The 11,332-nt window shown below is 42.6% G+C and overlaps 1 protein-coding gene and 1 long non-coding RNA gene across 2 annotated transcripts in view; both read left to right on the top strand.

Moving 5' to 3' along the window:
- Positions 1–11,332, top strand: part of LOC116057048 (inactive ubiquitin carboxyl-terminal hydrolase MINDY-4B-like) — a 29,570-nt gene that overhangs the window by 112 nt on the left and 18,126 nt on the right. Inside the window, exons 2-4 of the mRNA XM_031309476.2 lie at positions 1,179–1,341; positions 1,427–1,492; positions 1,816–1,886. Coding sequence (XP_031165336.1) covers positions 1,179–1,341; positions 1,427–1,492; positions 1,816–1,886 — 300 coding nt within the window. The remainder of the gene's footprint in view (positions 1–1,178; positions 1,342–1,426; positions 1,493–1,815; positions 1,887–11,332) is intronic.
- LOC116057050 lies at positions 3,647–5,040 on the top strand. Its single transcript, XR_004106716.2, has 4 exons — positions 3,647–3,949; positions 4,057–4,168; positions 4,286–4,657; positions 4,771–5,040. It is a non-coding gene; the product is annotated as an uncharacterized LOC116057050 (long non-coding RNA).

The following is an 11,332-nucleotide window of genomic DNA, read 5'->3' as shown; positions in this document are numbered from 1 at the left end:
TCATCACATGGTTCACAGGTGAGACTCTCTTCATCACATGGTTCACAGGTGAGACTCTTCATCACATGGTTCTCAGGTGAGACCCTATCTTCACCACATGGTTCTCAGGTGAGACTCTTCATCACATGCTTCTCAGGTGAGACTCTCTCTTCATCACATGGTTCTCAGGTGAGACTCTCTTCATCACATGGTTCTCAGGTGAGACTCTCTCTTCATCACATGGTTCACAGGTGAGACTCTCTTCATCACATGGTTCTCAGGTGAGACTCTCTCTTCATCACATGGTTCTCAGGTGAGACCCTCTTCATCACATGGTTCTCAGGTGAGACCCTCTTCATCACATGGTTCTCAGGTGAGACTCTCTTCATCACATGGTTCTCAGGTGAGACCCTCTCTTCACCACATGGTTCTCAGGTGAGACTCTTCATCACATGGTTCTCAGGTGAGACTCTCTCTTCATCACATGGTTCTCAGGTGAGACTCTCTCTTCATCACATGGTTCTCAGGTGAGACTCTCTCTTCATCACATGGTTCTCAGGTGAGACTCTCTCTTCACCACATGGTTCTCAGGTGAGACTCTCTCTTCATCACATGGTTCACAGGTGAGACTCTCTTCATCACATGGTTCTGTCGGACGTGTCTGAGTAAAGATGATCCTTCCACAACATAACGACATGATGGAAAACACACCTGCAACCTGATAGGCTGCAGTGAGACGATACTTTAATCACATGTTTACTGTTCCACCTGAACCGATGACAGGCGTCATGACGACACACTTAGCCTTCCTCAAGTTTCAGTGGCTGGGGTGGACATGTTTCTGTTATTGTGTCCCAGTGTGTGACGTGTTTCTATTATTGTGTCCCAGTGTGTGACGTGTTTCTATTATTGTGTCCCAGTGTGTGAGGTGTTTCTATTATTGTGTCCCAGTGTGTGAGGAGTTTCTGTTATTGTGTCCCAGTGTGTGAGGTGTTTCTATTATTGTGTCCCAGTCTGTGAGGTGTTTCTGTTATTGTGTCCCAGTCTGTGAGGTGTTTCTGTTATTGTGTCCCAGTGTGTGAGGTGTTTCTATTATTGTGTCCCAGTCTGTGAGGTGTTTCTATTATTGTGTCCCAGTGTGTGAGGTGTTTCTATTATTGTGTCCCAGTGTGTGACATGTTTCTATTGTTGTGTCCCAGTCTGCGTGTGGGGAAGAAGGATCAGGAGACAGCGTTGGCGACGGCGTTGTCCGACAGCCTCTGGTTGGCCGGCCAGGAGGCCAGCGCCACTGTTACCTTGGTAACCGAAGACTACTGCGTCACGCCTCACCTGGACTACAAACTGGACAACTTCACAGAAAGGGTACCCGGCAGTGATGTCATCGTTACATCATCACGTTGTTATTAATAGTAATTTATAATCAGTGTTTTATCTCCTGATCTTTCAGCTGCAGCTGTTCACATTCAGCCAGAAAGAAGACACCAGGAAGTTCATCCTGGAGCACATTCACTGTGTGAGTCCATCCCATAATAAACATTCTTTTTCACAGTTTATGGAAAGTTTTTTTGACGTTTTCTTCAATGGGTTTTGTCACTTTTCAAGGTTTTTTTTCCCACCTTTTTTCGATTATTTTGACGTTTTTATTTTTGTCACATTCAGAATAGCAGTGGAATATTAAGTATTTTATCAGAATAACAGTGGAATATTAAGTATTTCATCAGAATACCAGTGGAATATTAAGTATTTTATCAGAATACCAGTGGAATATTAAGTATTTTATCAGAATAACAATGGGATATTAAGTGTGAATGTAAACACACTCACTTGTTGTTGCAGTTTAAAGACGATGGGAGTCACGGAGTCATCCTGTTTCTCTACAGCCTGGTCTGCTCCCGGACCGTAGACAGGTAACGCTGTCAGCATCGTGAGAGACTGGAGTCATACAGAAGTGTTTTCCTCTTAATAATAACACGTTTATTTCACACGTCATCAATGTATCATTAAACACAATTTCATAAGGTACAATGATCATATATAAGCCGCGTGAAACGGGGAACCCCAAATAAGCTACTAAAAGCTTTTCGGAGGGGGCCCGAATATAATAAACAACAACAGATAATATACAAACAAAAACTAAATTTACCAGAAACACAAAATAAACAATACAAAATACAACAAAATACAGACACTTAAACTAAGATAGACAAATACTACAAACAGACAGACTTTCCCAGCACAAACTATAGCATTTAAAGAATAATCATCAATCATATGTTATCACATCAATCACTGGACAAATTTAATCTCAGAATACATCTCAATGGAAAAACACAATGCACACAGAAAGAAGCAAATGTCAGCCTTTGAAGACACCTGGTCCCCATTTCTAACATTTCTAAATTCAACAAAAATATAACTACAAGCCTCCTACAACTCCATTATGTAATACCCCGCCATCCCTAGTACTTCTACATTATTTATATCATTTAATTGTTCTAATTTCACCTTTTTTTTCTTTTCATCTTTTTTTTTTTCATTATTTCTCCCTTACAGTTATCACTTTACTCGTACACACATACACACACTAGCAACACCATCCACACTTTTTTTCAAACTCCCTTCAAACACGAAAACCGTGATCACCCAATATGAATCGTAGATCATTCGACCCAATCACTAATAATACGTCCTTGTCTTTGTCAACTGTCCTGTCCAGTCCCGTCAATCACTTCTGCTATTGTCCCGTCTCAGACAACTGTTTCAGTTCAGTTCAGTTTTATTCTTTGTCCCAGAAGGGCAATTTGTATGCATCAGGAAAACATCACATGAAAATATACACCACAAACCACACAACAATTAACTTACTAAAAAACAACAAAGTTATGTTAGGGACATATTAAAAGTAATAATCAAACACTGTTTAGCATCAGAAGTGCCTTTAAACTCAAGTGTATGGACATCCACCTAGGCCAATCAGTGCAATTAAAAAATGAAAACCCTAAAAAAAAAACAATCATATGTTATGAGCAATTTTTCCTTGAGGCTTTTCTTGAAGATGGAGACAGAATACGACACTTTCAAGTTTTCCTCAAGTTCCTTCCAAATCTGCAGACCCCTACAAACTAAACTCAGGCTCGTACACTTTAATCGTCATTTTTTGCCAGTAATTAGGTGTTTTTTCCTTGTGTCATAAGTAGTAATATCACCCCCACCTTTGCGCGTGCACGTCACACGCACGCGCGCGAGCGTGCGTGTGAGACTGACACGCGCATAGGTTTCAATGTTGGGGGGGTATGATTTGGCGAACTGCGTGCGCAGTTCGCGTGCGTAGTGACGTTGTCATAGCAACCGTAAACTGCGTGCAAATCTCGCGGTCATGGCGTTGTCGTCGCGGGCGAACGTGACGTTGCCATGGCAACCGTAACTGCACGCAAGTCTCGCGGTCACGGCGTTCTCGTGGCGGGCGGACGTGACTGTATAGTGGGAGTATGACGGGTGTTTATTTAGATGAATGGAGGTGTTAAAAACGTAGTGTCGGACCTATAGTTAACGGTTAAAAAGCTAGGGGGAGTAATTCGTCACAAAGGGTGTGGTTTATGTGCTTTTAAAAGGCTTTGTTTCATTCAGTCTGGTCACTTTTTCCTCCACTCGTTTTTTTAGCTAGCTAGCTAGCTTGCTCGTGTTTTCTCCACAGCTGTTTCTCTACAATCAACGGCGCTTTTTCATTTTAACTCCTTTGGGGAAAAGCAAGAGGAAAGACCGTCATACAGTCATGTCTACAGTGGGTAAGTAAGCTTTTAAAAAGCATATATCCTGTTTAAACCTATTCTAAGATAAGCCAGTCATACATTCATGAATTAAAAAAGTTTTTTTTTTGTTGTACGTATTTTTATATAGTTTGCTTCATTAGGTAATTCCACAAGGAGGAGCAATGTTGCCGTGAGATTTGATGATACGCTTATTCAGCAAGGTAAAAACTTTGATATAGTTCAATTCATTTCAGTATAATTTGATTGTGTGGCTATGGTTGTTTTCATGCATTTTATTGTGTTGTTTCGTTTTTTGATTTAAAAAAAGATGTCGAGGCACCATTGACGGATCAAACACGCGGTTTCTTAAATCAACCTGGGTATCTGTTGGGAAATATAAAGCCTCATCATCCTGCGAGCAATAAGAAAGCTGAAAACAGGTATTTTGTGGTCCAATTAGCTATTTTCAGCATGTGGAATTATCACTGTAATTTATCCATGTGTTTTTTTTTTTTTTTTAGTTAGGTAATATTCTAATCATTGCTCTTTGTGTGTAGGCCGCCTAGCCCCCAAGAAGAAAGGGTCCGAAAGGGCGAGGGCTTTTCACTAGATCACTGTGCGGAACTCCATTGCAACGAGGAGCGGACAGTTACATCATTAAATAGATATAACGATGTAGGTATTGTCATCAAACCAAACCGACTAAGTAGGAAGTATAGGAAGAGGAGTAATCTGGTGAGTTGGAAAGAAAATGTAAAAATAGGGGCATTGTATTTTTAAAAAGGTTGTCTTCTCATAATGCTACGTTGTGTTTTCAGACATCAGAGTCAAACCGGGGAGCTTTCCCGCCCAAAAGACCCCGCCCGGTCTTTGTTCAAGCTGATCCACCCTTGAGCGTGATATTAAAGGGACATAACAGCGGTATAGAGGTAAGAGCTCTTCTGCATCTAACAGAATATATATATATATATTTAGCCATTGTGTTGGAAATCTCTTTATCTATGTATATTGTTAAAAACTGTTTTTTTTCTCTCTGTTACAGCAGACAAAGCCAGTAACACCTTTGCTGAGCCAGCATCCGTTGGCCGCGGGGGTAGTCACACCTGAGGTCGAGGTGCTACAACCCACACAGCGTGGCTCTATTGACCGTGGACAAAGCCTTTGTCCTATACAAAGGGGGGAGGCGTTGGAGACCATTGAGAGAGCTGGTGAGAACCAGACAACAGACGGATTTTTACATCTGAGAGAGGTGTTAACCCCCCATGACAACAATGTGCTGAATACGACCCCCTGCATTCATCAAAGCCCCGCAGCAGAGGTATGTGAATGATAGGAAAGGAAGTCTGGACGTGTTTGATGTTTGAGGAGAAGGTGTTGTACCTGTGTATGTGGTGGTTGGGTGAAGTGGTTTTAGGTGTGTGTGTGTGTGTGTGTGTGTGTGTGTGTGTGTGTGTGTGTGGTTTTGCATTATTTAATCAAATATGTCATTAATCCCTACCAGAGAACCCTTGCCGGAGTAGAAGAACAAGAACGAGGAGGATCTGAAGACCTACTTCTATCAGAAGCATCGCATGTATTGTTCCCTCCGAATCAGGACGCATGGCTGTGGGATTACGATAATAACGTAGGTGATTTAAACTGTTGTGACACCCTACTTGAATACATCTGTAGACTGGAGAGTGACAGCATTGCAAGCGCCTGTATGCCAGACACACCCACCCTACATAAACAACCTGAATCATTCAGACCCACTGTAACTGCGACAGATAAACGCTGTGACAAAGCTGAAAACGCCTGTATTGACCCCGTAAATAGATTAGATGTTGATAGTGAGACCCTACTTGAATACATCTGTAATCTGGAGAGTGAGAGCATTGAAAACGCCTGTATCGACCCCGTAAATAGATTAGATGTGAATAATCAAGCAGAGCGTAGTTATATCACTAAGAATCTTTTTGAGCCGTGTGTAGCCGTAGGAGTGTCCGAGCAACCCACAGTGCTTCAAGGGGAGTCATTTTTCAACTATTGCGCCGAAACTTCACTCCGTCAGTCTTCGTCAGATGCGCGTTATGAACAACTAGAATCCAAAATAGATAGACTTATAAATAATGTAGAGGCATTGCAAACTGATAGTAGACAAGTGCAAGTGACCGTGCAACCCGCGGTGCTTCAGGGTGAATCATCTTCCAAGTGTTGCGCTGAAACTTCACTCCGTCAGTCTTCGTCAGATGCGCGTTATGAACAACTAGAATCCAAAATAGACGGTCTTATGGATAAAGTAGAGGCTCTACAAGCTGTTAGTACACAAGTACTTGACATAGTCGCAGCACTCGGGACAGCGTTAACCAACCAGGAGAGATCGCTTGAAGCGGCCGAGGAGCGTCAATTACAGAGAGTTGTTGCTCTTAATAAAGTGTTTGCACCAGTGATATCAATATTTCAAAAAACCATGACAAAGAAGTAATAAATCAGTCAGCAAAGTGTGTAAAATATATAAAAAGATAAATAAAAACAGATTTAATACAAAATGGCCCCACCTTGCAAAAAAACAAAAAAAATCGGAGCAAATGCAAGGGTGTGTGATGAGACTAGCGATGAAGATGCAGATTTGGTGTGTGAGGAAGACTATATCCGGGCAGGGTGTAATCATGATGCGTATATACAACTGTGTGAGAAACAGAGAAAAATATTTGATGCTATGCTGAGTGAGTTAAGTAGCGATAACTCTAGTATGGCAGCAATACAAGAACCAGTCATTCTTGACACTTCCCCGCTGTCAATTCCGAATAAAACACCAGAATATTCATGTAATATTCGACCCAACGTTGTCGAAGCCCCCGCAAGCGTATATCAAGAATGCTCTAGACCACCCTGTTTTGAGAGGGGTCGCTCGTCCAAACGCATCCGTACAGAGAACTGTATCGAACCTCAGCCGTCGACAAGTGCATACGTGGTACCTCCAAAAAATCCTCAGGTGACAGTACAGTGTGGAGAGGGCAGAGTATCCAGTGCTGTATCTACAGCAGTGTCCAGAGAGATTCCTTTTTTTAATGCAACAGAGTTTCGCCAAGATGTTGATCTGCGAAATATTGACTTATCCAATATTGATAGCGTACCAGAACAAATACACAGTACTCTAACAGGGTTAATTGACAGGGCCTTAGACACTGCAACACAGGACAGTGTTTTAAATGTAGAGTTGAGGGGTGCCGCTTTAGCTGCCCCCATCCAAACAGTGTTGACCTCAAACGATGAATATAGTGCAGACACATTTCTGGAAGAAATTGCAAACGCCATGCAAAGTAACGACACCTCATTGACCGATGACCGTTTAGAATTCATTGTGACAATAGCACGCAATATGTCAGGTGGGAGTGGTCGGCGAAAACTGGGGAGTGTATGCTACGATGAAATACTCTCTGCAAAAGGTAACGCGCTATATAACCCAATGAATAGAGATGACAATGAGAATCTATGTTTTGCTCTCTGTCTGGCTCATTACGTAGACTCGAGGATGACTGAAAGTGAGAAGATAGATTATGCAAAGCAGCTACATAGGGATGTGGGGCTTGAATGTACGCATAAGGTATCGTTCTCCGATGTTGACAGATTTCAGAAACATTTGAATATGAAAATTGTAATATTTCATCATGCGGCCGGTCGTAAAAAACCAGAGATCTTCAAAACACATGATGAACAGCATGTGAAAACAGCATTGTTGTATCTACATAGCGATCATTTCTATCTCATTGTAAACAAAACTTCCTTTTTTGGAGCTAAGTATGTGTGCGATGCGTGCTACAAAACCTACGACAACCCCTTGGACCACAGCTGTAGTCTGAGGTGTAATGTCTGTCTCACACCTTGTACACCGGGGAAAACTATTAGGTGTGGCGACTGTAAACGCATATGCAAGTCGAAACAATGCTTTGACAGGCATAAAGTACCCGGTGTGAAACATCGTCTTATACCGTGCGACAGACTCAAATATTGCGATGCATGTCACCTGACTTACCGCGCAACGAAAAAAAAAACCACACGTCTGTAGACTGCCGAAATGCCCCCATTGTGGAGAACATGTAGTTGACGCAACGCATGAATGCTATATACAGCCTGTCCAAATCGCAGAAAGTAGCGATAAGTACATCTTTTATGATTTCGAGACAAGATACCATGAGGGTCGTCATGAGGCCAATTTTGTATGTGCTATGGACATGAAAGGCGAAAAAAACTGCTTTGAAACGACAAAATGTGTGGGGTTATTTGTCAATTATTACAGAAAGAAGAAATATAAAGGTTACACCTTTATCGCTCACAATGCATCAGGTTTTGACAGCTACATTGTGCTAGAATATTTGGTGAACCAGCGTGTCTGCCCTACCCTTACCATGCGAGGATCGAGGGTTCTTCTGATCAATGATTACGCGTTCAATCAACGGTGGATAGACTCGTTCAGTTTTCTCCCCATGTCTTTAGCTAAAACCCCCTCAGCCATGGGCTTCTCCGACATGCTAAAGGGTTTCTTCCCCCACGCCTTCAACACCCGAGAGAATGAGAAATACATAGGTCCGTACCCCGAACCAGCTCTCTATGGCTTCGACACGATGACTGAGACGTCTAAGAAATCATTCTTGGAGTGGTACGACACGGTTAAGCACACACAGTTCAACCTTCGTACTGAGTTGGCACGCTATTGCATTAACGATGTGGCTGTCTTGCTTAAGGCATGTCAGATGTACAGAGACGCGTTCAATGAGTGTACAGGCCTGGACCCCTTTACATTTACGACGCTAGCTGCATCGTGCATGGGTGTGTTTAAATCGTTATTCATCCCCAAAGACACAGTGGCACTAACCTATGAGGGAGCGTACGTTAGGCAAAACAAGGCGTATTCAGACATCTCAATACAGTGGCTTCAATATGTAGCACACAAAGACAACATCAGCATCCAACACGCTCTTAACAGAGGTGAAAAGGCCTTTGGCCCCTTCTTTGTCGACGGGTACTGCGCTGCCACAAACACTTGTTATGAGTTTAACGGTTGCTTCTTCCACGGCTGTAATAAGTGCTATGGTCAGGCCGAAATCAACCCTATCACAAGAGAAAAAAAAACACATGGCGAGTTACTCAGAGAGTTCCGTGACAGAGTGTCAACGCTAGAGACTGTTTATGGGGTGACGGTTGTTGTGATGTGGGAATGTGAGTGGAAAAGTCAGCTGTGCAATGATCCAGACGTTAAGGCTTTCATATCGACATATGAAAAGCCAGAGCGTCTCAATCCTCGTGAAGCTCTCTTTGGCGGTCGCACGAACGCAATAAAGCTGTATCACAAGGCAGAAGGTGATGAGAAAATCAGATACTATGACTTTACAAGTCTGTACCCCACTGTCCAAGCAAAACGAGACTACCCCATCGGTCACCCTCAAATAATCCACAGTGATTTTGACGACATAAAAACATACTTTGGTATTGTGAAATGTACTGTGGCTCCCCCTAGAGGACTGTATCACCCAGTTCTCCCCTATCGTAGTCACGGTAAGCTGATGTTCCCTCTGTGTGGTACCTGTGCCGATCAGTTGAATCAGACAGGCCGCTGTGACCACACTGACCGTGAGAGACAGATGTCTGGAGTGTGGGTGTCGTTTGAATTACTGAAAGCACTGGAGAAAGGCTATATACTAGTCAACATCGTAGAGGTATGGCATTTTCCAGAAAAATCTGATCAGCTTTTTAAAGGCTATGTTAAGACATTCCTCAAGCGGAAGCAGGAGTCTTCCGGATATCCAGGGCAAATACAGACGGAAGATGAGAAAGAAAAGTACATAGAAGACTACTATGTCCAAGAAGGCATACGTCTTGACCCTGACAAAATAACCGTTAACAAGGCAGTCAGAAGCATTCAAAAACTTTTGCTTAACAGCCTCTGGGGTCGCTTTGCGATGCGTAACAACATGACGTCTGCGGAGGTCATAACAGACCCAGAACGCTTCACACAACTCATGTTCAGCGATGCTATTGACGTTCGTCACTTCTCATTTATTTCACCAGAGGTCGCTATTGTTCAGTGGCGTCATACAGAGAGTCAAGCCTCCAGAGTGAAAGATGTGAATGTTTTTATTGGTGCTATGACTAGTGCCTACGCGCGCATGGAGTTATATGACTTGCTGGATAAGCTGCAAGACAGAATTCTCTACTGTGACACTGACAGCATCATCTTCACAACCAGAAAAGATGAATGGGTACCCCCTCTGGGGCTATATCTAGGCATGTTGACAGACGAACTGAACCATGCACAGGTATGTGGGGCTCCTACAGAGGACTATATAACAGAGTTTGTTTCTGGGGGGCCGAAATGCTATGCTTATCGAACAGCTCAAGGACGTACCCAGGTAAAGTGCAAAGGCGTGACTCTCAATTCAAAAAACGCCCAAGTGGTTACACATGAGTCGTTAATAGGTCTGGTACAGGCATTTGTGACCAATCGTCATTCCACAGAGCATCTGATGACTAATGCATTCACCATAAAACGCGACAAAAAACAGTTTCATCTCAAGAACGACACTGTAGCCAAGAAAGTGAGGGTCGTTTACGATAAACGGCTTGTGCTCAGCGACTACACAACCCTCCCCTATGGCTACTAATAATAATCAGCTGATTGTAGGATTTGATGGACGGCTTCAACATCCATTCAGCGCAGTTGTTAGTGGTCCATCGAACTGTGGAAAAACGTATTTTGTCAAAGATCTCATTGAAAATTCAGCAACAGTAATATCGCACAATATCAATAACATAGTATACATTTATTCGTGCTGGCAACCAATATATGACCAGTTGCTTAAAACAGTGAATATACATTTTGTGGAAGGCATCCCTGACTCACTCTGCGACGACGCACTTCTTCCTCCTACTAAGAATAATCTGCTAATAGTTGATGACTTTATGAACGAGGCCAGTGGTAATCTAGAGGTACAAAACGTCTTTACAAAGTATGTTCACCACAGGAACCTTAGCTGCATATACCTAGTGCAGAATCTGTTTATTCAAGGCAAGGCCAGTCGTACAATCAGTTTGAACACAAACTATATGATATTATTTAAAAATCCTAGAGATCAAATTCAGACTAGTTTAATAGGTCGTCAGATGTTCCCCGGAAATAATAAATTTTTTTAGAGGCGTTTAAGGATGCAACAAGCTTGCCCTACGGCTATCTCCTGATAGATTATAAATCCAAAACTCCAGATAATTTACGACTCAGAACAGCTCTGACATCGTCACCGCAGGTCGTATACGTCCCAAGAAGACAGAAAGTGTAACAATGTCAGTCCGGATGCAACGCAATTTTACACTGCTTGATCTACTTCATAAGGCAACACCCCGAGCTAGAGGCGTCATCGTGTGCAACTCCAGTCCAGATTTTATTAATGCACTGTGCGAGATAGCTCTGAACGTATTAAGAGGTAATATACCTCTGTCTAACAGTCAGTACAAATTGTTGAAAAAGAACAAGAAGGTAATCAGGCTAATAGCAGATAAAAAAGTCAAACATTTAAAAAAAAAAAAAACAATTACTCAAACAGGCGGCTTTCTACTACCTCTATTGGGGG

The sequence above is a fragment of the Sander lucioperca genome, chromosome 5 (assembly GCF_008315115.2).
Source record: "Sander lucioperca isolate FBNREF2018 chromosome 5, SLUC_FBN_1.2, whole genome shotgun sequence".
Lineage (NCBI taxonomy): Eukaryota > Metazoa > Chordata > Actinopteri > Perciformes > Percidae > Sander > Sander lucioperca.
The sequence above is the reverse complement of the archived record's forward strand: the minus strand, read 5'-3'. Positions and strand labels throughout refer to the sequence as shown.